A 25,708-nucleotide genomic window follows, 5' to 3' on the forward strand; every position below is an offset into this window, starting at 1 on the left:
AAAATATCCAGCATTTGCCATTGAAAAGGAGCATAAGCTGCTCTTTACCTCTAGTCTCTAACCTGCAATACTTGAGAAACACATCCTAATCTCCAACCCCAAAACTGACGGTACTACCCTCGAGGCCTCGACCCACCTACCATTTTCCCCTCCCCATCTCACCCGACATCCTCCTTCCTCCCCCCCTCTCGATCTCCACCCACCTCGCCTCCGCACCTCTCACCGGTGCTTCACCAAGGTAAGCTTCCCCATCCTCCATCCTAAATCCTAAACCTCTCCAGATCCGCAGTGAGGCTGGCACAACTGTGCGTGAAGGCAACACAGGCCGTAGAGTTCACTGCGAAGCACGGGGGAGCCTACCTCAAGGCAGCATACCAGCCCACCTAAAATGTGGCAAATGGATGCTAGATTTTGTGCTAAACCTAAAAGGAAAAAAAATCATATTGCCTCTCTCAATTATTGCTCAAATCTGTCCACCCCCCTCGAACTGCAAAACCAAATATCCATCCTATTCCAACTATTCAAACCAGTGTAATTTACCTCCTTAACTAGTTTTGATGGTGATTCCATCCTACGTGGTGCTGACGTGGTAGTGGGACCCACATGACAGATAACACGTGACATGAGTTATTGTACACGTAGACATTCTAGTCATATGGCACGCTCCCGACCACGCGCCCACCCTTGCTCCCTCCGCAGCCACTCCCCCTTTCTTCTCGAGCTCCCACAACAGTCGCCACCACTCCTCGAAGCTTCATTGCTCGATCTGAGCACACCACCATGACCAACACACTCTCCTGGTTCCATTTTGTTGCTCCCCCAACCTCGATTCATGACGAGCCCGAAACACCCAATCTGGACCACCTTCTCCAATTTCTCGCCAAAGTGTGTCGATGGGTTATGGGTAGGCACACCAGCGCGAAGGATGTGGTGGGTGGAGGCGATGTGGAATGGTGGACTAGGATGGGTAGTGTGGAGATTGGTGACAAGAGAAGGGGCTGCATCGCGGCGGTGATGACGCTCAAGTTCGAGCCCAAACAAGAAAGAAGAGGGATTTATTTTACTGATACTCACCTTGATCTCCTAGCAGTTGATGGTTTCAACAAGCCCAGTGACGACACCGATGAGATAGAAGACAAGGGAAAAAGGACGGAGCATCGACTGCTGCTCTTTGTCCCATTCAAGCCACTGGATTTTTCTACGTGTTATTATTGCAGTGTATCCGATTCATTTTTCACATGTTGCCCCGAAGGTACCAAATAATATAACAACCAAATTAATAAAAAAAATCCACTTCAATATTTTAGTGTTACAATACCATCTGACAATCAAGACTCGAACTAAGAGTGATTATTTTGCTAAGTAACCAACACAATAGTTGAGGATCACAAAAATGCTTGGATCTACTTAAAAGGAGCGATACAACTTTCAGGTTTCTCCATACAGATTGCAAAAATTCTAAGAGTAAGTAAAGAGAACCATTGCAGTGCATTATACTACTAGGAAGAGAACAGTAGTATGGATGAAATCACACCGTTGATTGGGGAGGTTAGGTTTATAATTACCCAATTTATCTTAAAATTTATGGGTTCTGCCACCAAGGGGCAGGTGTGTCTTTGTTCTAATCTAACAAAATGAGCCTTTTGTTCCAATCGGGCTTCAGCTGCTGTCGGCAACCGAGTCACCCTATCGATGTCGTGCACTCCCTCCCCATGGGGCCAACATGTCACCTCCCTCCATGCTGGCGGCTAGGGTTCGACAACCCGATGCATGCAAGGACCCTAACGAAGTCACAGATGCTTGATGCACACCATCCACCCCCATGAAGCCGCATCTGATTTCCCCAAATCATCGTCGTCGGACCCCCAAATTACCGCCGACAACCGAATCACCAGCCTTGAAGTTTGCTTGACGCCATCTGCACCTAGGGCGGCAGCGCAACGAGCAAACAAAGTGGTTGTTATGGTGGTTGCGTATGCAACGGCCCTCCCCAGCATGGTTGTTTGGATCTAACCTGTCAACGCACCATCGATGTGCACATCTGGCCGGCAGGCGTAGCCGACACACAAGCCATTCCGGCGCCACATTGGTTGCCTTCACGAGGTGGCATGTATAACACTTTGTGTGGATCACGACTTACGCAACATTGGCATCCATATCAGCAGCCGCCACCTCGTAGCCTATGCTGATGCTGCCTTGGTGTCCCTGCAACCCATGCTGATGCCAATCCCTTCTTTATCACCCACCTTCGATGTGGATCCTGTCTTCGTCACCCACGTTTGATGCCTCCGTCGGCAATCCGCACCGGCGCAAAGTCAGGAGGTGGCGTCGCTAGGTACTCAGCTATGAACATGCGCACATCACCGTAGCGTGGAAGCGAGGCCTCCCTCGGCAACACGCTGTGGTGCAGAAGCAGGACCCATTGTGAACCTGTGCCACCGTCCAACCTGGCTCTATCACCAGATGATGGTGGCCGTTGGCATATTTCGTCGGTAGAGCGTCACGGCCATCAGCCAAGGAGGGTTGTTGTTGTGTTGCTATTTGTGCAGGTAAATCAAGTGACAATTGATGCATTTAGATGGAGTAGTGATATTGAATGCATTATTCCAACACTTGTAGAAATACGTACAAGAGGATAGGAAGAAAACTAAAAGCAATCTGACATTTTATTAGCCAACTTTGAGTAGGTTGTATAGTTCAAGTAGTTAATCAAACATGAGGAGTAGTCGTAGAATCATCATCGTTAGTATAATTGTGCAGATTTTGAACAAGTAACAAATGAAGAAAGCTGAAACTGGGCATAATACATACTAGTGGTTCCGATATTGGAAAACAATACTTTTGCCATGAAGCACACTAGATCAGATACCTCCATAAAGTACATCTGAATGATAGCAATAACTTAATTTTCTTATTGATTCATAGTTTTTCACTTAATTTTCTGAGTGCTTCATACTCTTAAGGCCTAAAAACGATAAATGGTTCAGAAGACTAGCTAAATATGCATTGAATTTTGTGGCATCTTGTCATTTTAACAACCGAGAAAAGAAACAGGTAAAAATCAGATTGGCAAGATCAGATGTGCATTTTCCTCTTGTTAAATATGAGACATAAGTAACTTTATATTTGTTTTGTACTGACCTGACCATATATTTATCTGAATTATTTGCATCCGGCAGTAGGGAATTTTACCCATGTGATAGGCCCGGAGACACCTGCACCATCTAAGGCAGTTAGTTTGCAAAGTGCCATACTCAGAGCATCTACAGTGTTGTTGGGCACCAGTGCTTCTGTTTCGCTGCAGATATCTTCATAGAAGATAATATATATCAATTGCTGTAAGAGTTTAACATTATTTAATAAAAGTGTTGCTTTTGTTACTTCACTTGTGATGTCCTTATGTGTGTTGAACATCCTAGGCACACATAAGCCGTATCTGGTTTTGGCTATTAAAACTGGGTGTGACAACGACCGCACTAGGGTTGAGCCGTATATCATGCCTATTCAATTTTCGCTCTATCCGAAGCATCTTATGCCTTTTCATGAAGTGTATCGCCGTCCTAATAATACTTTCGTAGGTAAGGTGGTAAGCTTTCCATTTTAGACTTAAAGCAAATAAAAATTGAATTTGCAAAAAAAAACCCTAACCAAGAATAATTGGTGAAGACATAGCTGTGTAGTTGTGCATTAGATACTAATTGAGTATATTGCCCTTACAGAGAGGTTACACACACGAGCAATTATATGACTACGATTTCTAAATTATGCAGGCATCTTTTATGTTCTGAGTTAATATAAATCAAGTAATTGAATATGATAATGCTTAAGCCATCCTCCATAGATTTTTGACGAAACACTGCAAACATAATAAAGGCTAGTTTAATTTAATCATGCTGCAAGCCTGTAACTACTACAAAGAAAAATACATCTTGTATAACTCCAATATGTCTCACCACTACAATACATCTCTATACACAATATTCTTGGTGCTATTTCATATGGAATCGTTCAGAGACGTTGACATGAAAGAAAAAAAAATATTACGTGAACACTCGTGTTTCCTAGATGAAGAAGCACAACAATTACAGGATGATACACGATAACATCCAGGGCATCATCAAGCTGTTGATTCGATTGTTGGCGAGAAGGGGCCTGCTACTGCCGGACCAGGAGCCATCTCCAAGGTGGGCTTCACTGGACCCCTAAAGCCAGGTGAAAGGACTCTCAGCACAGTGGATTGGTCCCTGAAGTCATCCTGTGACTTCAACCACTGAAGTCAGGGGATCTCAATTCCAATTAAAGTGGGGCCATAGTTTGACAGAGGGCGCAATTTAGGGAGCAAATTTTAGGAAGAAAATCAATGAATTCGAAATCAAGTGAGGAGAGGGTGGAGGGACAACGCAATCTCAGTCCTTGGATTCAGATATAAGTAGTCAAGTTATTCTGTGGACACTTATTGGGGTGTACGTGTGACACACACAAGTAATTGTACAATTATGGTTTCTAAATAGTAACTATGCACATGCGACACACATGCACAATTTTTGTATATCTACAATTTTTGATATGATTTTAGGGCATCAAGAATAAAAATAAATGATACAATAAATAATATATGGTTAAATAGATAGTCACGTGCAAATATATGGTTATTTGATGCCAATGCATTATTTTATAGTCGAATTTTGCTCCCCGATGATGCGATTTTGTTCCTTATCCTGAACATGACCATATAAACATGCGATTTTGTTCCTTATCCCGAACATGACCATATAAACATGTATTGAACACCTACCGGCACAATATCTCCATTGAGTCAGCCAAGATGGTTGCCTTTTCCACATCCAAAATCGTCAAATAGAATTTTGACTTAACATAAACCTGTTGCTTCTTGATGATTTTCCGTATACGGGAGGGGATGTTGTCTTCACATTCGTTCCTGTTATACTTCAGTAGATCTACCAAAAATTATTTTCTTAGTTGACTGCTGTTGGAGGATTAACTCCTATCGCAGGGATCCCGAGAGACCCCTTTTTAGAGATTCGGCCGGGGGATGATCCTGAATAAGTTCGTTGGAGAAATAAATGGGAATGAATGCAACGGCTGGTGGTGGGGGTGTCGACCTAGTGCAAGAAGAAGTAAATGCACCGAAATTTAGACAGGTTCGGGCCGCACGGGGGCGTAATACCCTACTCCTGTATGGATGCTATAACTGTCCTGAGGAAGTCCCTCAAGGATGTTGCTGGTTACAAGGATGTTGGCCTAACTAAGAGCTTGAGGCTCCTTGTTCTTCGGCTGGAACTGTGCTCAACTTTGCTCACAGTGTCTCTCTTGTGCTGTGTTCTTCCTTGTTGTTGGTGTTGTTCTGTTGTTCTTGGTCTCGTTCGTCTTTGTTGATGTTGTCTCTCTTCTATGTTACCAGCTATTTTAAATACTCGCCGGCCACGACATGCCCCGAACGGAAAGGAGGGGGCTCGAGTTCCGAGACGCCATAAATGGAAAGGGCGTCATCATTTCTTCTGGGTGAAGTGACCGGGGGTGGAAAATGCGTCGCACGCCCGGTCGCCCGTCACCATAAATGCCCTGGCAACGGGCGCCGTGGAGAGGGCCCACCGGGAAGCCGCAGAGCAACCCGGCGTGCTCGCCCTGTCTTGTTCTCCTGCCACAGCAGCGCGGCGGACGGAACGCCTTGGTTCTTACGACGTTATCCCGAGACAAGCCGGATGGCGCGGGACGGGACCTGTGCAATTAAGGACCCCACGCCTCTCTGCCAAAATGTGGCAGGAACTGACGCTAAGCGCGGCGGGAGCAGTTGGAGGTGTCAGGCCACGCACGCTCATTAAATGCGACCTCAGACCTCTGGCTGGCTGACACCCCATCGGCAGGCCCCTCGGGGGCCTTTCTGGGTCGTCGGGGTACCGAGTGCTCGGGGGTACTGTTCACATCCCCGAGCACTCTCTCCCGAGAATGCCCATCCTTGTCCTCGCGGTGCCGGGTGCTCGGAGATACTGTTCATCTCCCTGAGCACTCTCTCCCGAGCACTCTTGCACGAACCCTCGGGGAACCGAGTGCTCAGGGGCTACCACGTGTAGCCCCGAGCACTCTCTCCCGAGCACTCTTATATGGACCTTCGGGGAACCGAGTGCTTAGGAGCTGCCGCACGCAGCCCCGAGCACTCTCTCCCGGAACTTAGCTCTTCTGATCGTCGGGGGACTAAGGTGCTCGGGGGTGACCGGGCACCTCCCCGAGCACTTTCTTTCCGGTACTCGGATTCCGTGGATCATCGGGGCACTGGGGTACTCGGGGGCCACCGACCGTGGCCCCGAGCACCTTCTCCCGGGACTTAGCCTTTCCTCATCCCATAAGAGAGACCTCGCGGGATGGCGCCATGTGGCGGATGGCTGGCCTAGCCTCGGGATTCAGGCACCCCTGGTTCCTGATACACCGACAACTGCCTTTACCATCCTGCATGTGCATTTCATGTCAATAACAAGGATCCGTGCGAATTGTGCATCATTTTGCGTTAGAGACGACTAACTCTATGAATTGTTGGTTCTAGCATTTCTCTATTCTATGTGCTCTCACATTCGATAACGAAGAAACTAGAAGCGTTCCTACAGAATAATCAATTGTTACATTTGCACTTCACAAACGAATCAATTATAGTGAGATTAGAAGCAAGATACCGATCATGAAACCGAGGAACACCATTTCAATACATTAATGTACATAATGTTCTTGGTGCTTCTCCCCATGACATCTATATCTTTATTTGGCTTAGCCAGAATCCGTGTTGACTGCCATGATACACTCTTCGACAATGTAACATACAGAATTATCAAGAGTTCCTATTATACTTACACGCTATTATTTTTTCTATCAATAACATCCTCAAACTGCTAATACTAGTCACAAATACTAATATACTACTGGTGAGAGCTTTCACAAATATAGAATACATCTTAACCATTGGATCGAAGAAAATGAACGGCTCACAATCATTTGAGGGCACCATAAAGGTTTTCTAAGTAAATGCACCAAATTGAAGTACCTCCTATAAGTCCTATGGACCAAATTGTTAATCACATACCCTCTCTTCAATCTACACATCCATAACTATAAGCAAGCATAGATCCAACTCACTTACTTTCATGCCCGGTAGTAGGAGCTCATTAACAATTTTAACACATATGAACCGTTGAGGGGGGTATAGAATCATATCAGTGCATTACCAAGGATGCCAAGAATGGAGAAAGGACTCGAGATGAATTGGCGGTGGTTCTTGCACCTCTAGAGCAAGCATGACATGGCGAGAGATCACCAGGAACAAGCTACCTAGCCTTGTCTCTATCGAGCGTCAGTCGTTGAGCTCATTTGTCTCGGTAAGGTGATGGTCACCTTCATGTGCACATAATCTTTGCTGCTTTGTGTTGCATGTGAAAATGGTACGGGACATGCCCACTAGAGACTGGGAAAAATGTGTGTGCAGCTATGGTTTTTGACTAATGTAAATGCAGTTAAGTTAAATGGATGTTTGCAATATTTGTTGGTACATAAGGTCTATACGTTCTCACATGAAAATCAAATTAAATACTCAAATGAAACGGAATATGAATGTATAGCTGAGCAAACTCTAACTTCAGTAAATTTAGTAAACTATTAATAGAAAAACACATTTCCAGCATTTGTCATTGAAAAGAAGCCTAAGCTGCTCCTTACTCGTAGTCTCTAATTTACAATACTTAATAAACACATCTCTAATCTCTAACACCAAAACTAACATACTACCATTGAGGTCTCGATCCACTCACCGTTTTCCCTCATCTCACCCACCGTCCTCCTTCTGCCCCTCTCGATCTCCGCCCACCTTACCTCCGCACATTTCCCCCACGCTTCACCAAGGTAAGCTTCCCTATCCTCTCTCCAAACCCTAAACCCCTCCAGATCTGTACCAAGGCTGACGCAGCTACACGTGAAGGCGGCACAGGCCACGGAGTTCGCTGCGAAGCGTAGAGGAGCCTAGTGCAAGGCAGCATACCGGCCCACCTAAAATGAGGCAAAACCTAAAATTTGTCCCTGGAATCAGCTGGACAGTGGGCCGGCTAAGGGCGCAACTGCGCAAGCCGAGTATTGCCAGCCCACTGTGTAGCCCAGTAGCCCCAAAACAGGTGAAGCGAAGCGGAAAACCTAGCTCTGTTGACTCGGTCGCGCACGGAGGCACTCCACTCACGGCCGCCGCGCCACTCCGGCTCACGAACTCGCCGCCGGCCCCGCCCTCACGCGCGCCGACGCCGCCCGCCCATTCGGGAATCTCTCCTTCCGCTCCGGTGGCCGTATTCCTCTCCGTTACAGGTAACGGCACGCTGATCACCCCCTTCGATCTCCTCTCTATCTCGCGGTTTCATTTCATCTCGTAAACGCCCGTGGGTGACTGTAGGATGGTTCTTGTTGCTGGGTCCGGTGAAGTGATGTCGTAGATTTTAATTGGTAGAGGATGCTAGTTTTGGGATATTTGCGTGGCGGCGGCGTTTCAGTGTTGGATGAGATCTCCATCCTCGGCGCTAGGTTCTGAGCCTGTACATTGCAAATGGGATCTTTTCCTTAAACTTTTCGGTGTGCAATTGATGGTTGAGCTTCCGAGAGGTGCTTATTTGAACCTGTGATTTATCTCTTGCCTTATTTTACAACGGAAATGCATAACTGGTACAAAAGCTTTTGTCCTACTGCTGTTTAGCACATGATAGGGAGGATGAACTAGCTTTTTGTTAATTCTATACTTACTCTGTATTTCTCTTTTGTGATACCTTTCCCCTGTGTTCGTCCTATGTTGTTGTATGGCAAGCATGTGGCTTAAGTTTCATATCGATTATGTATTTGTGCTGTACTTTTGTTATGTCTTGACTTGGGTAGCATTTGTCGTAAGTTTTAGACAATTAGGATTTTGCCCGGGGCACGGTGGAATCTTGGTTCCCACACTGCAACCACCGACGCCATCCTACCACTACATAGCCGCCTCCAACAGACTCCTGCCCTCGTGTGCAGCACAAATGCCTCCGGATGTAGAGCCGCACACCTGCACCTTGCCCCGCATCCTCCTGCACCTTCTGAACCTTCACTGCAAACCTACTCTGGTGATCTGGCTTGGCCCCCTGCCACAGCCCTCTACTCGCACTACGCTGCTTCCACCACCCTTCTCCAGCAGTGCAGCAGCAGCACGTTGCCTCTTCCAGCCGCAGCCGCACACTGATGCCTCATCCGGCTGCTATTGAACTTGTAATATAACTATGAACAATGTAAATTGGATATTTGGATTTATGATTCTTGATATTCTGCCTTGTCATATATTCATATATGTAGATTACATTTTGTCATTGTTAGCTAGACTTTTGAATTTATAGCCAGAGATTCTGCTTGATATTTCCTGTGTGGATTTATTCACATGTTTTCTATTCTATATAATCAGTACTTAGTTTTTCTATTACATGCTCCTTTGATGTGGTTCAAGAACATCTTATTTTATATTCAACATTCATTCATTGCCGCTTAATCGTTTTATTGGATCCTACATGATCTTTTCAATTAACTGCCTGCATGAAAATTCTATATTTCACTAGGATATGCACAAAAATCGACCTAGTTACATATTTTTGATTCTTGCAGACGAGGTGTTTGAATGGCTTCAAGTGCACCAAATATTGTGTTTCGGCGTCTCTTCAAGACACTAACTGTAAGCTCCGCATTGACATCCGGTGTGACCAGCCAGCATCACCAGCTTCAACAGCGTGCAACAGTGAGTGGCACAGCCAAGGGCAAGGCTAAGCTCAAATCAGGCCAGCCTTTGAAGCGTTCCTCCATAGCAAAGAAAGGTACACCTTCCACTGGCGGGGGTGGTGGCAGTGGCCGTGGTCGTCGTGAGGCCATTGAGCGCATCACTCAGATTTCAGAGTCTTGTCTCAATGCCCCTACTCCCCTGCGGCACTTGTCCCCCAAGGAGCGTCTTCGTGAGGCCAAACGTGAGGAGCTTGGACTCATCTCGAAGGAGAGGCAACGTGAGCTTGATATGGCCAAGGCTAAAGCTAAAGTCAAGTCCAAAGGTACTGGTGGAGATGATGGGGGTCGTGTGCTGATGGGTCCACCGGGCCTAGACTATATCAGTCTTGGGCTAGTTGATGAGGAGGCAATCCCCAAATATGAGCTCACAGTTGAGGATGGTCGGCAACTTGCCAAAGAGTACAGTCGTGTGCTAATGAGGCGGCACCGTGCACGGCAAACAGCAGAGTCAATGCTTCTGAGGCTCAAAAAGGAGGCAATTGCTGCACTCCCTGAGAAGCTGCAAGCTGCTGCTATGGTACCTGACATGACACCTTTCCCTGCAAATCGGTACATGGCAACACTCACACCACCAATTGAAGGATATATTGAGAAGGTGCGGGATGCTGCCAAGAAGTACTCTGTGAAGGAGAAACTTCGCTGAGAAATTCAAGGGACGAAAGTGTCTCCACATGAGGTGAGGAGAATTTAGGCAATTTGTCTTCATTCATTGCCAGTGTATTTCGGTTAACTGTTGTTTTCATTCATAACAAAGGAACCCGTGACAATCAGATTTTCTTAATAATTTATCACATTTTCCACATCCAGAATTTCTGAGTGAACTTTGCGATATAATGGTGCATCTTCATATCAACTCGTTTTGTGTTATTAAGAGCAGGAAAATTTGTTGCTTTCCTGTGAATCTGTGATCCTCAAAACTGATAGTATTATAGCATGATAGGCTGGAAAATGCCTTGTCCAGCCTTTTTATTCCAGGTCATGCTTTCTGTTGTTTTCTTAGCTTTTGAAAGAATGAAATTTAGTTAGCACCTTAGCGGTTTGCATCCAAATCCTGGACTTAGTGTTTACGTCTAGTGATGTGTCTAGGAAGATAAAACTAGTATCAAGTTTTGTTCCAGTTCCAGGTGAGTGCACGTAGAGCAATAGTCATAAATGCTAGTTTATACTTAGTAGTAGTAACAGAATATAGGTTGACAATTTTGTATAGCTCCTTTGTGAAATAAGAATACGAGCTGGGAACTCTTAACCACATGATAGTTTTAAAGGAATGAAAATTGGTCTGAGCTATTCACTGAGCTGAAGCCTGAACTGTATATCTGAGACATAATTCAATCTAAGCAAAACTATATGTTTCCATTTTCTAGATAACTGTCTTTTGCATTCAGTAAATCTCCTGCACTTGAATGTCCAGCACCACTATCTTCAGATCTGCTACCCTCCACTTTTTTATGTACACTGTAAATGGCCTTGTTTAGTTGACATCTTTTGTCAGTTGTCACTATAAATAGCAGTCCAACATCTGGTAATTCATTTGCTTGTATTCTTCACCAGCTAATTTGTATTATGTTATTCTCCTTGTTTTCTAACTCAATTCTATTTTTCTCATTATACTTTGTAGGTGAAAGAATATGCAAGGTAATATAGAAGAGCAGCCTTCACAGACTGTATCTTTGCATAAGCTACAATTGTCAAACTTGGTGTTCTAGTCGGGAACCCCGAATTGAAGAGCAGCCTTGTATCAGACTCTCTGATCTGTTTCTTTTGTCAGATTTTTTATGCGACGCGAATGCTTGCGCGTAGTTGTAGCTAGACTGTTAATTCCCCTTGTGGATCTAGGATGCTTGTTGTTGACAGACACTTCTGTAATAAAGGCATCAAGAAGTGAGATGGAAGAATCTGACTCCTCACAAATGGTTCCTGGGATTGTATGTTCTAGTTTCCACCTAGACCTTGCTTACAATTTTTTTGGCTGGGGTAATGATGTAGTATTGGCATTGTAGTTATGTAGTACGTCATCCGATCATAAATACATGATATTTTAGACAATGTACGGTTAAACTTTTAAAACTTTGACTATCAATGACTTTTGAAATATTTAGTTTCGTAACATGAAAATTATATGTGTAGTTTGTATTGAAAAATACTTTTATAATATTGTAAACTTATTGGATTTTATAAATACATTTTAGTTGAAAATAATAGTCAAATTTACGCATTAAAGACTGTGTGATGTTCAAAACGATAAGTGTTTTTTATTGGAAGGAGTATCATTCAAATTTCTTGGGCCCTGACTGCCTTTGAACACGACTTCTGATTTTACTTGCATTACACCTTTCCATGAGGGGACACTATAGTCTGAGCCTGAGCTTCCTTTTCTGCGTGATGTAAAGTGCGAGCAATCTTGAACCAGACAGAATTGTCCTAAAAAAAAAGAATCAGGCAGACATTGAAGTTTGGTTCTTGCATCGGCATTGCTAAGTGCTAACTCGTCATGCAGTAATATTGAAGGAATGTCTCGTGCTCAGTCGACTGAAGATGGGAAGTCCACTAATCTCAGGACCTGCTTATTTCTACTTTAGATTGTGAAAAATAACTTCTATAATTTAAAGTGGAAACAAGCAACTAGCTTTTAACTCCAGCTTCCAAAATCTAATCCTCCAGATTGTTAAAATCATACAATCCGGTTCGGGGAGCTTACTGTAGCTTTTGATTCGTGAAAAGACCAAAATACCCATTGGGGTTCGGGTGTTATTACCCGCCATTGCCATTGAATTACCCTCAACCTACCCACCCCTGCACCTGAACCCTGCCTCCACCCCTCAAAGCTTGAGTGATGCTCTCTGCTCTCTGCACGAAACCCTAGCGCCACCGCGATGGATGACGACGCTGGCGAGATTCCCCCGCTAGACAACACCCTCGCCTACAAGGATGCCCTCGTCAGTGCCTCTCCCTCGCCCACCTCCTTCCTCGGCTACGATGAGGTTGAGATGCAGGGCGTGTCTCCCTCTCCTAGATCCTCTCGCGGGGCGGCGCGATTTGGTGGCATAGCAGCGATCCTTGGTAGACCGACGGCGTCGCTTTGGGGAGCGGCGTCGTCCACCTTCCTCAGCAACAACGTCGACACTTCTGTTGGCGCAACGATTGCCTCCTTTCCCGACTACGGCTTGGTTGAGGTACACGGCGTGACGACCTTGTTGATTGGCTACAGTGTGGCCATGCGGCCTGTCGTCCTTGGCACGACACGCCTTCCCGATCGCCGGTGGAAGGTGGTTCCCTCCCAGGCGTCGTGGCCGGTGGAAGGTGGTTCCCTCCCAGGCGTCGTGGCCGGTGGTACTGCCCCCCCTCCTATAGCTTCAAGTGCATTAAGGTTTGATTCTATGATTCGATTGCTTCCGTTTGAGTGAAGATATAGTGATGCGGATTGCTCCTGTGATTCGAGTGATGTGCCGATTGATTCCATTTGAGTGATGTACTAGCAAAGTGCAATTGTTTGATACTGCAAGTGGTTTGCTCTATTATGGACACAATTCATATTGTGATAGTTGATTCCTGAACCATAATACATCGCATTTGCTTAGATAATAGAGAATAATAATTCTCATTGATTGAACAATACATGATGCTTTGTTAGTTGATGATTTGTTCATGATTGAACAAAACATGATCTTTGAACAGTTACAAATTTGAGTTAAATTGCAGTAACAATGAAAAAAATTACAGATGTGTAATTAGATGTTGGAACAATTACAAATATATATTTGTTTTTCATCTTTGATTCAGCACATGTTCTGAAATTCTTGTGGAGCATGTTTGGTTTGGTTCTACTGTTCTGTTGCATGTTTAGAGCCTGCTAATCTTGCTTATTGTTCTAAGGGTTTTCTAGCTCCATACAAAGGGACAAAGCACCATTTATCGGAGTTTAGACAAGGCACACATCCTAGTGGCAAGAAGGAGGTATTCAACTATTTGCATTCTTCTCTTCACAATATGATTGAGCGCTCATTTGGTGTTTTGAAGATGAAGTGGAGAATTTTATTGGACTTACCAAGTTATCTTATGCTAAAGCAAACAAGAATAATACATGCATGTATGTCTCTTCATAACTTCATTCGAGATAGTGCTATGAGTGATGAAGATTTTGACATGTGTGATCAAGATGAAAACTACATGCCAATACCCTCTTAAGGGAATGGTGGCAATAGTGAATTAGGAGATGAAGAGGGATATATGAATGTCTTCCGTGATAGCCTTGCTAATGCTTTGTATACCATGACAAAATAGATTATTTATGAGAGGATATTTATATGGATAAAAATTAAAGTTTGTATGAATGATTTATCTTTTGCAATTTGATAGTGATTGCATTAGGGTTAGAGCTCTTTACCTGATCATCGCACCCCTTGATAGATCTGGCCAATTCCAGCATTGAGGACTACATGGTGTTGAGTTGTTCCCACACAAGTGACAGATTAACCTCGACCCCTCCCACTCGCGCCTTCAGATCAAGCATCTCGTCTTGCAAGGTCTCTACGAAGCCTTGGCTAGATCCATCAAGTTCATCAGGGCTAGTGATACCTGTAACGGATGTTTCCATCGCCGCCGCAACCATGCTGCCTTGGTGTTACGGGTCATATCGTCTCTCTCAAAGCTGATCAGTTCAGGTAAACCCCTCCCCATGTAGATCTGGTCTGAAGTGTCTACCACCACCGGAGTTGGAGATCGGCTCCGAGATTTCACACACAGATGTGTTGTGCAACCCTCGCCTGAATCCAACTCGCCACCATCACCATTGATCAGAAATCGAGCTCTCGACCAGGATTTTACATGCAAACAAGCTGCGCAACCAAGCTAAACAACCCGGTTTCCACAATAGATGATCCAAGGAGCGTAGAGCTCTCATACCAATTATCACAATCTAATCGAATTCAACCAAGAACAAGAGAAAATTTGGGGAAGATTTTAGCTAAGAACCCCATAGAACGAGTTCATCACCATATTCGTTAGATGCCAGTTGGAATATGTCTGTTATAATAGCAAGATTCCTTTTCCCCACCGCTCGAGTTGGTTAAGTCACCTCCAGACGAGTTGCAGTGAATTACCAGAAGCTAAACGACATTACAACGGTAAAACTTTAGTAATCCAACACTAAGTAGCAGTCTGAGTGGTAAAATAGAGAAGAATGACCTCCACTATAGATCCGAGCCAAAGCGGTATTAGTGTATCTCACCCGTCAATCTTTAGTAGCTGGTCATGACATCCAAGCCGAGATCAGAAGGCATCGTCCTACCCCTGCACCCTGGACACGCTATACGAGATCATGTTGCACCTCTCGGCTGAGGACCTCTGCCGCCTTCGCACTGTTTGCTAGCTGTTGCACTGCCTCATCTTCGAACCGCACTTGATCGCCGCCCATGCGGCCAGCCATCCTAGGCCCCTCCGACTCATCGTCACCGGCTAGGACACGGCTGATCGGAACAACCGCATCATTTGCCACATCATGGACCTCTCCGAGCATGTTGCTAAGTGTGTTCGCGTTACTGGGGATGAGTGGGTGACATCCATACACCTTGACTTCATCTGCACCTCGAAAGGGACCAACAGGATTCGATAGCTCAACCTAGCCACGAGAGTTGTATTTGCCTTTTGTAGCAAAAACGGCCCTATTAGGACATAATTGTGATTTTGTTGATTAATAACAACATAATTATTGGGACTAACATGTTTGTCAAGAATATATGTTAGTAGGTCTCATGGACACAATACATGAAGAAGCCACTGAAGTTAGGAAAAAGTTTGGTTGAATTAGAATAAGTCCCAGAAAAAATGACTACACCGGATGGTCCGGTGCTCTGGGTATTTGCACTCACCAGAGCATCTCTGTCAAAGGGGTATAGAGGCATGAAAGCCTCACCGGATAGTCCGGTGATTGATTTGAACACATCAGAGAAATCACCAGAGCATTGTTGAAAATGGGAGAATGCAGTGACCTTACCAGATAGTCCGGTGATGATGTGATAAGCACCAGAGAATACACCGGAGCAATTTACACAGAGAAGATGTTAGCTCGAATGACTAAGGTATACTCACTAGAAAGTCCGGTGATGAAGATGGAGTATACACCGGAGTATTCGGTGTTCACAAAGGCTTGAGTGGGGTTCCAACGGCTAGTTTGTGAGAGTGTACTCACCGGATGATCCGGTGTTAGTACTATTGTTCTCACCGGATCATCCGGTGTTAACAACTTTTCAGAGCCGTTGGGTTAACAGCTAGTGCGCAAGTTTGAGGCTATAAATACCTCTCCACTCAGTCATTTGAGGGTGCTGGAGTCCTGAGAAGTTCATGTACACCTGAGAAGACATCCAAGCTACCAAAGTGGTTAAAGTAATCATCCAAGGCGATTAAGCATAAGATTAGTGAGTGATTAGTGCTTATAGGCCTAGAGAGTGAGTTGCTAGGTGATTGCTGCCTAGAGAGTGGATTAAGGAGTGATCCAACAGTGTACCTCTTGGTACGCCCACACCTTGGAGTCTTAGTGACTCACCGTCAAGCTTGTTGACCCTCCGACTTGGCATGGAGCGGTGGCAAGGCGATTGTGCAGGGGCGCAGAGACCCTTGTCTTTGTGGCTCAAGCTCTGAAGTGATCACCGCGGCGAGGAACCGGAAGAGAGGCTAGTGGTGAGATCTTGCTTTGATGCTTGGTAGCTCATCAGGGTGGAGATCTTGTCTTTGTGACTTGGTGGCTCAAAGGCCGTGATCGGGTGCTGACCAGGAGCATATCATTTGTGGAGCTCCAACGTGGACTAGGGGTGGCATTCATACCATCGATACCACAGAAAAAATATTTGTACTGAGTTTGCTCTCTCTACCTTATTTAAATTTCTGTATTTACTTGCAATTTACCTTTTTAGATAGGTTGCAAGTACTTTGATTGGTAAAGTAGACACACTAGATAAACCTAGAGCATATTTAGATATAAATTGATATAGATTTATCTTGTATTTTTTTAGCCGAAATAGTTCTAAGTGTCCTAATTCACCCCCCTCTTAGGATGTCACCGATCCCTATAATTAGTATCAGAGCCTTGTGCTCTTGATAGGCTTAAAATCCTAGATTATGATGTCCGGGGTTGGGATGAATTTCCATAATGATCTACTTTTTTATGGCACAAATTTTCCGCGTTAAAAAATTCTAATAACTTGTTATTTGCAAGCTCGAGACTTAGATGTTTGAAGAGTCACCGAGGAAGGGATAAAACCTCACGTCACCAATAAGGAGAGACAATTAGATGTATTGGCAAAGAGTACCCTTTTATCATCTATATGTGTTGATGCATTTAATCATGTTTATTCTCTCACCAATGCACATGATAGTCTCATTGAAATACATGAAGGCGCAAAGGATGTGCGCAATGAGAAATATCATGTGCTTGTTACTAAGCTCAATAGCATCATGCAACTAGCTCATGAAAGTACTAATGATATATATTCTCGTTTGAACATTCTTGTTAATAAGATCAATTGGTTAGGTTTGACACCAATTGAAGATGATCAAGTGGTGAGAAGAATATTTCAAACTCTTCTTCCGAAGTATAAGTTAATAGTCTCCATCATCTACAACAACAATGACACAAGAAGGTGACTCCAAGTCAAGTACTCGGCAAGATCACCGCCATGAGATGACAATGAACATGTGGGTAGAAGCTTTTTCTTCATCCGACACCAAGAATCTTGCTCTCACAAGCAAGCAAGCTCAATGTCAACACTTAAAGGCAAGGATGAGAAGACAAAAGCAAGAGTCAAGCTCAAGTGAAGATGATGAAGATGAAAATGAAGAGAGCTATGAAGAAGATGAGCAAAGCACCTCAAGCGATGAAGAGATGAATCTCGAAGTCGCCAAGCTCATCTTACAAGTGGAGAAGAATATAAAGAAGATCAATATCAAGATTGATCACCCAATCTCCATAAAGGACTTGGTCAAAATAATTGATCATATCAAAAATGAGAAGAAGAAGATCAAGAACATGAGGGAGACAAGGAGAAAAGCCAAAGTATTCGCAAGTATAGGAATATGGGTGAGTGATGATGAAAATTCAAGCCCAAGTGATAAGAGCATCACCATCCACTCCTTCAAGAAAAACTCTTCCTCAAAGTCATCATCACACAAGTCGTCTCGCAACCCATCTCACAAGTGTCTTATGGTCAAAGGTATGGATAGTGATGTAAATGATGATGAATTCGATGAGGGTTCTCCCTCCTATGATGAACTCCTTCATTTGATCAATGAGCAACAAAAGGATCTTAAGAAATAATCAAAAGAACTTAAAAAATTCAATGCACTTAATGACATTCATACTACATTTATTTCTAATAATGAATAATTATTGTGCAAATTCAATTTAAAAAACAAGGAGTATGAAGAGCTTAAGGTTAAATTTGAGTGCATTGAATCTCATACTAAAGTCCCTTTGAAGCAATCTACCTCTCTATTTAATTTCAATCCTAAAGTAGATGCTTCCACTTCTTGTAATGATTTAATTGCTTTATCTAGCTCATCCCTTTGCAATGAGATTTGTATTCAGAATGTTGTTATAGAATCATCTAACAACCTCATTGCACAAGAAAATGATGAGCTCAAGAAAGAAGTAGAGAAGCTCAAGGAGGACTTGGCGAGATTGAAGTGCGAAGGACATGTCCAACCTCCTCAAGATAACCGTACTTTTATGGTGAAGAGCTTGTCAACCGTGATATGCTTTAAATGCCATCAAGGAGGCCACAAGTCATTCCTATGGAAACAAGTGAAGAATGAGACCAAGGAGAAGAAGAAGATGGCAAACCTCTCCAACAAGACCTTCAAACTTTACACTAAACCTAACTACAAGAACAAGATAAAGAGCAATCACTACAAGCTCAAAAAGAAGGAAAATGGTAAGGTGGTTGCACACATGGTTGGGAAGCAGAAGAAGCTCAATAAGATTAGCAATAAGCTCGAAGGCTAAGTTACTTGTGGAGATCAAGTAACTAAAGGTATGACTTATTAATAGAGTTTTATGGACTAAACCATGTGCTTTGTGCTTGAGAGTGAGTTGAGGTTAGGATCTATAAGAATGCATAAGTTGAATTGAAATCACATATGCCAAGAGTGAAGAACAAAAGTGGACTCCATATTTGAAAAGGTGAATTCTCTGAAGATGTCGAATACAAAATGGTTTTCTATGGCAAGACGGTGAAGGGCAAGCAAGACTCGGCTGCGATGGACCATCCGGTGGTGAAGGGCAAGCAAATAGCTTGGCGCCGAAGGACCAAGGCGATGGTGAAGAGCGAGTGAAGCTTTGCGCCAATGGACCGTGCAAGGCCATGAGAAGCTATGAGTGATTCGCATCAATCACATGAGAAATCAAGAATAGATGGAGTGAAGATTTTATGGAAGTTGGCAACCCTCAAAGGTTTGAAAGTAAGAAGCGGTACTTGAAAGTATTCAAAAGGCTCAAATTGGTTCAAATATGTTTTATTTTTAAATTGAGTCTAGGTATGTCGCACTATTAAGAGGGATACAACGTGAGCTAATTGTCGCATCTCAGTACTCAAGAGTTCCCAACCAAACCCAAAGTGAGATTTTCTTGTTAAGAGTCCGAAGCGGAAAGTGTGGAAGTGTCTAAAATAGGTTTTAAAGTGTTCCTAGTTTTATCCTATGTGTTTTATGTCATGAATTCAGTTGTGATGTGTAGCCCTCTGAATAAGCTTTTCATAGAGTCCAAAATCGTCAAAATCGAACTCCGGGATCAAAAGTTATCACCGTTTTTCAGAGGTTAACTGTGCTGTTCTCGGAGACTCCGGTGAAGTCCGGATACTCTGGTACCTGGAGTGGCCGGAGACTCTAGGAAGTCTCTGGGGCTGTTTTCTGTGTTAAGTGCAGACCGAAGACTCCGGTGTAGGCCGGATACTCTGGTAAAGTCCAGAAAAGAGCCTAACGGCTAGTTCTGACACAGTTCTGTGACTGTTCTGACGCCGTTTTGGATTTTAGGCCGGAGACTATGGTGTTCACCGGATACTCCGGGGTAGGTGTGTCAGAACAGTAACGGCTAGTTGTTTGAAGTGGACTATTTATACCTCACTCACCCCATCCTTTGGGGCTGCTGCAAGGGCACGAAAAGAACATCCTCTAGAGCCAAAAGAACTCCTTCCCACTCCAATCTAGTGTGTGATTTGAGAAGCAAAGAGAGTTGGGTTGTGAGATTGGAAGATTGAGTGCATGTGAGCTAAAATTCAATCTTAAGCACTTGAGTTTTCGATAAGAAGTTCTCGAAGCGTTTGTTACTCTTGGAGGTGAAGCCTCCTAGCCGGCTAGGTGTCGCCGGTGAGCTCCCATGCTTGTGGTGAGCCGTAGGAAAGTTTGTGAAGGTCGATCTCGCCTCCGGAAGGGAAGAGATCAAGTTAGTGGAAGCCAAGCTCAAGTATGACCGAGCTTGGAGAGGAAAGCGGTTGAAAGAGACCCGGCTCGTTGGAGCTTCCTCAACAGAGACGTAGGATTCACGGTGGTGAATCCGAACTTCGGGAAACAAATCTTTGTATCTCCTCCCTTGTTTCCTTGCTTTTAAGTTCTTGCTCAAATCTTTGTGCATATTACTCAATCTACTTGTTTGTGTGTATTTGAGTGTAGGTTCTCCGTGGATCTACTTGGAATCATCTCCGAGAACACACGACATCACTTGGTTTGAGCTAGAACTCTCTACCCATCATTTTTATTCAGTTTCGGACTCTGTTCTATACAGAAACCGGAGAATCTGAACTTCACCGGAGTTTCCGGACCTGTACAACCCGGAGACTCCGGTCTTCACCGGAGTATCAAAATGAACAGTAATTTCAGGCGAATGAACAGCATTTTCAGCCTTTTTCAATTTGAGTCTTATTGCACATCTTTCGCTAGATTTGAGTAATTCTTGTCACCCTACGATTATAAACTTTCACACTTATTTAGGATGATTGTGCATTAGTTGAGCCTAGCATATTTAGTTTTTTCACTTGTGAAAAATCCGTTAATTTATATTCTGCTGCAAGTTTAGGCCAATGAAAAAAAGGGACGAATTTTTGTAAAACGCCTATTCACCCCCCTATAGGTGACATCACTGTCATTTCAATTGGTATCAGAGCCAAGTCTCTCTTTTCGGACTTTACCGCCTAGAGAGTAAAGATGTCAACTAGTGGATTAGTGCACGTAGAGCCACTCCTTTTAGATGGTTCTAATTATTGTGATTGGAGTACTCGCATGCTTAATATCTTTAGGGCTATGGGTCCTCAAATAGTGCGAGTTGTAGATGTGAGTATTTCTCCTCCTAATGATAAACTCATATCACCCGAAGAGGAAGAGAAATGCATACATCTCAACGCCTATTCACCCCCTCTAGGCAACATCATTGTCTTTTCAGATGGGCGTATTAATAAAGATTATGATCATCACATACCCAAATTCCCATCCAAAGGTAAAATAGATAATGAAGTTAGATGCAAAATCCGTTCATTTGTCGTAGCTCTTTTTACCTCAGCTAGGATTGAATATGCTCATTTCAATTTATTGCAATGTCTAGTATAAGTCTCATATGGTAGGTTGCTTGTATTTCTCTCTTATCTATGAGCAACCTACATGGTTTATTAGTGGTAGGTTTCTTTTATGGCATTAGTTTTATAATTGATATCTTTTATGTGTCAGGAACCAATATATAGGATAAGTCCCTATTGTTATCAATAATAAGTACATATGTCTCACAAGTATTCAACATTTGTATGTACATATTTAGGGGGAGTATATCCTATAGGTTGTGATTTTGAAACTAACATGTGTTTCAAGTTGCATTTTTTTTAGTCTCATGCAGCAATCAACATTTCCTCGGAGGTATGCAATGCTCAAACGCTTCAATTGGTATCATTGTCAAATCTTTGTTCATTTAAGCTACCTCTATGCATAATATAGCTTAAACTTCCTATCTTGACATATTGTCTAGTTGTGCATATGTTTCTTTCTCATCATATGTATGCACACATATAGGGGGAGTTAGACTATATTATGTGATTTTCATAAATTATGATCCATATGCTTTCATCCTTTTTAATTGATATCATTCTTTTATAGTGAGATCCCTACAATTGCATTAAATTTTGTATCATTACAATTGATATTATTTTTAATTGGATCATGATTTGTGAAGCTCTCTCCTATGTGCTCTAATGTTTTTCCCTTTAAGTTCAACATATGCATATAATCCTTTTTGGGATTCTTGACAAAGGGGGAGAAGTTAGATGACCAAAGCAAGAAATGCAAGATGAACAATGTGAGGAGATTGTAGCAAGTGCAAGGTACATGAAGGTTAAGAAAGGGGGAGAAGCTCTTGCTTAGGTCAAATCAAAGGAGATAGTGGTAATGGAGAAATGGGGAGCCACAACAAAGGGGAATTAAGTGGTAAGAACATGCATCCAAGCAATGCGGTAAGACTTTGTGTTTATTTATGATCTTTATATTTAGAATCATTTGTTATTTGTCACTTGCTTTGGTTGTGTTGTCATCAATCACTAAAAAGGAGAGATTGTAGCAAAAATGGCCCTATTAGGCCATGATTATGATTTTTTGGTGATTAATAACAACATAATCATTGGGAATAACATGTTTGTCAAGAATATATATTAGTAGGTTTCATGGATGCAATACATGAAGAAGCTACCGAAGCCAGGACAAAGTTTGGTTGAATTGGAAAAAGTCCCAGGAAAAATGACTACACCGGATGTTCTGGTGCTACGGGTATTTGCCTCACCGGATAGTCCGGTGATTGATTTGAACATACCGAAGGAAATCACCAGAGCATTGTTGAAAAAGGGGAGAATGCAGTAACCTCACCGTATAGTCCGGTGATGATGTGATAAGCACCAGATAATACACTGGAGCAATTTACACAGAGAAGATGTTGGCTCGGATGGCTAAGGTATACTCACTGGAAAGTCCGGTGATGAGGATGGAGTATACACCGGAGTATCCGGTGTTTATAGAGGTTTGAGTGGGGTTCCAACGGCTAGTTTGTGAGAGTGTACTCACCGTATGATCCGATGTTAGTACTATTGTTCTCATCGGATCATCCGGTGTTAACAACTTCTCAGAGCCGTTGGGTTAACAGCTAGTGCGCGAGTTTGAGGTTATAAATACCTCTCCACTCAGTCATTTTAGGGTGTTGGAGTCCTGAGAAGTTCATGTACATCTGAGAAGACATCCAAGCTACCAATGTGCTTAAAGTGATCATCCAAGATGATTAAGCATAAGATTAGTAAGTGATTAGTGCTTATAGGCCTAGAAAGTGAGTTTTTAGGTGATTATTGCCTAAAGAGTAGATTAAGGAGTGATCCAACAGTGTATCTCTTGGTACGTCGGTACATAAGAGTCTTGGTGACTCACCAGCAAGCTTGTTGACCCTCTGACTTGGTATGGAGCGGCGGCAAAGCGATTGTGCAGGGACGCAGAAACCCTTGCCTTTGTGGCTTAAGCTTCGAAGTGATCATGACGGCGAGGAACTGGAAGAGAGGCTAGTGGTGAGATCTTACCTTGGTGGCTTGGTGGCTCATTTGGGTAGAGGTATTGTCTTTGTGACTTGGTAGCTCAAAAGTCGTGATCGGGTGTTTACCGGGAGCATATCTTGCGTGGAGCTCCAACATGGACTAGGGGTGGCATTCATGGCATCGATACCACAGGAAAAAAAAAATCCTTATGCTGAGTTTGCTCTCTCTACCTTATTTATGTTTCCGCATTACTTGCAATTTACCTTCTTAGATAGGTTGCAAGCGCTTTGATTGGTAGAGTAGACATACTAGATAAACCTAGAGCACATTTAGATAGAAATTGATATAAGTTTATCTTGTATTTTTTTAAACTGAAATAGTTCTAAGTATCCTAATTCACTCTCTTTTAATACATTACCGAACCCTACATCTTTCCTGAAGCATTGCAAAGGAACATGCGGGGCACGAGCGGGACATCTCCCATTACAATGTTGTGGCTGCATTCGGGCAGGTTACCTCAACGGGGGAGTACAAGGTGCTTCGTTTGCTCGACCACACAGGGCAGCTATGCGAGATCTTCACCCTTGATGGCAGCTGGGAAAATGTGGTCATCAATGAGGCTATATTCTTCTTCTCAGTTGATTTTGTTCTGAGGCAAGATGCTTCGTTGGGTCGCATAGTTTCCTTCGACCTTGAGAGAGAAGAGTGGAGGCCGAGTCTTCGAGGACCCTAAGTAGCCTCGTGGCCGATCCTGGACATCACCCACATTTTGGCACGGATGAGCTCTCAATGACTACCTAGTTGTGGTCCATCGCTTTCTTTCTTCCAGTATGCACCTATGGTTTTTGTGGACTTTGAAAGGGGCTTATGGGTCAAGCAGCACAACACACAAGCTCAACTCAGTGAATATACAAGTACAACTCGTACCTTGTTAGTGTTAAATGATGGGAGAATAGTACTTATTTACATTGGAATTGATAAGGGATATTGAGAATTTACAATCAAGGACCAACACTTCGACAGATGTGGTAGACACAGGGTATTGTTTTTCTTTTTCCTCCTTCTTCACTTTTTTCTTTCCCTTTCATGCTAAAAAATTAAAGAAAGGTTTAAAGGACTCCTAGGTGACTAGGTGAGCCCCCTCCCCACCCACCCGTGGGGTGGATGGATCCGCCTCTGTTTGCTACCTTGTCATTACTAGTCAAACTCTATCCATTACTTAGCACTCAATGGATCTGTAAAGTTTCCTTTGGGTTTTCTGTACTTATTCTTATGTTTTTTGAAATTGAAACCATGTTTATTCACTGGAAATTGGAAATGAACTCTCATAATGTAACCAGTATGAAGCGCAGTGGTAATTGATCACGTATTTCTACTTATGAGTTCTGACATGATTTGAAATTTCGCATTGCATATTTCAAGCCACACATGGTGTTTACGTTAACCAAGTGCAGCAACAGGTTCCCAATAAAATCTGCTTTCTGGACTGCTTAACCTAAATCTTAGGTAAAATTAGGTTGATACCATCGTAAAAGTGTCTATATTGAAAAATACCATCGGCTGTGAGTATGATATATGGGCCCACTTCTTCTTATTAAGGTATTAGCAATGGAAAAAGTCCATTTCTCATCTCTCAACTATGAATCCAGTATAAATTTCGTCCCTAAATCGAAAAACCAGATTTTTTTTCACCTCTAACTTCTAAAACTGTTTGGAATCCGTCCCTCAAGCCTTTTGAGGCTGATTTTGCTTGCGTGGCGATGTAGTCAATTCTGACGTGGCACGACCAATTATTCCCCCTCCCCTCCCTCCTCTCTCTCCTATCGTCTTCCTCGTCTGCATCTAGTATTTACAGTCTTGCTCTAAGCTCATTGCAACCATCCAATCCCCTTACTGGTTGACTCTACTTGTCATCTCTCCTCTCACCCCTGCTCAGATCAGCTGCGCAACATGGCCGCCTCCGCTGCCAAGTGCCACTGCCGCTTCAAGATATTTGTGGCCGCTGACGGCTACGGCCAGCTGCTCAAGGACGTTGTTGTTGCACACCTCCCCCCCCCCCCTCAATTGTGTTGCCTCCCCTTTTTCCCTTAGTTTGGCCGTCCTCCTCCTCGACCCATCCACTTGCCGCTCTCGTGGTGGCTTGTAGACATCCTTCACTCCCGTGGCGGCTGGCAAGAAGTAGAGCTGTCACCCTCGGCTTCCGTGTGTGGCCTATAGGAAGCCACCACCACCATGTCTTCTATGGGCGGCTTCCCACAGTGTCACATCGTGGCACTATAAGGTAGCTATGAGGCTGACGAAGTTCACCCTTTAAGGGGATGCAGCGTGGGCAGGGCCAAAGGTCC

At 43.6% G+C, this 25,708-nt stretch overlaps 1 protein-coding gene across 1 annotated transcript; it reads left to right on the forward strand.

Moving 5' to 3' along the window:
• Positions 1-8,177: 8,177 nt before the first annotated feature.
• LOC133912398 (uncharacterized) lies at positions 8,178-11,795 on the forward strand. Its single transcript, XM_062355103.1, has 3 exons — positions 8,178-8,352; positions 9,661-10,507; positions 11,450-11,795. Exon 2 carries the CDS (start codon positions 9,674-9,676, stop codon positions 10,472-10,474), a length of 801 nt encoding a protein of 266 aa, XP_062211087.1. The 5' UTR covers positions 8,178-8,352; positions 9,661-9,673; the 3' UTR covers positions 10,475-10,507; positions 11,450-11,795.
• Positions 11,796-25,708: the final 13,913 nt, after the last annotated feature.

The sequence above is a fragment of the Phragmites australis genome, chromosome 3, assembly GCF_958298935.1.
Source record: "Phragmites australis chromosome 3, lpPhrAust1.1, whole genome shotgun sequence".
NCBI classification, from domain to species: domain Eukaryota; kingdom Viridiplantae; phylum Streptophyta; class Magnoliopsida; order Poales; family Poaceae; genus Phragmites; species Phragmites australis.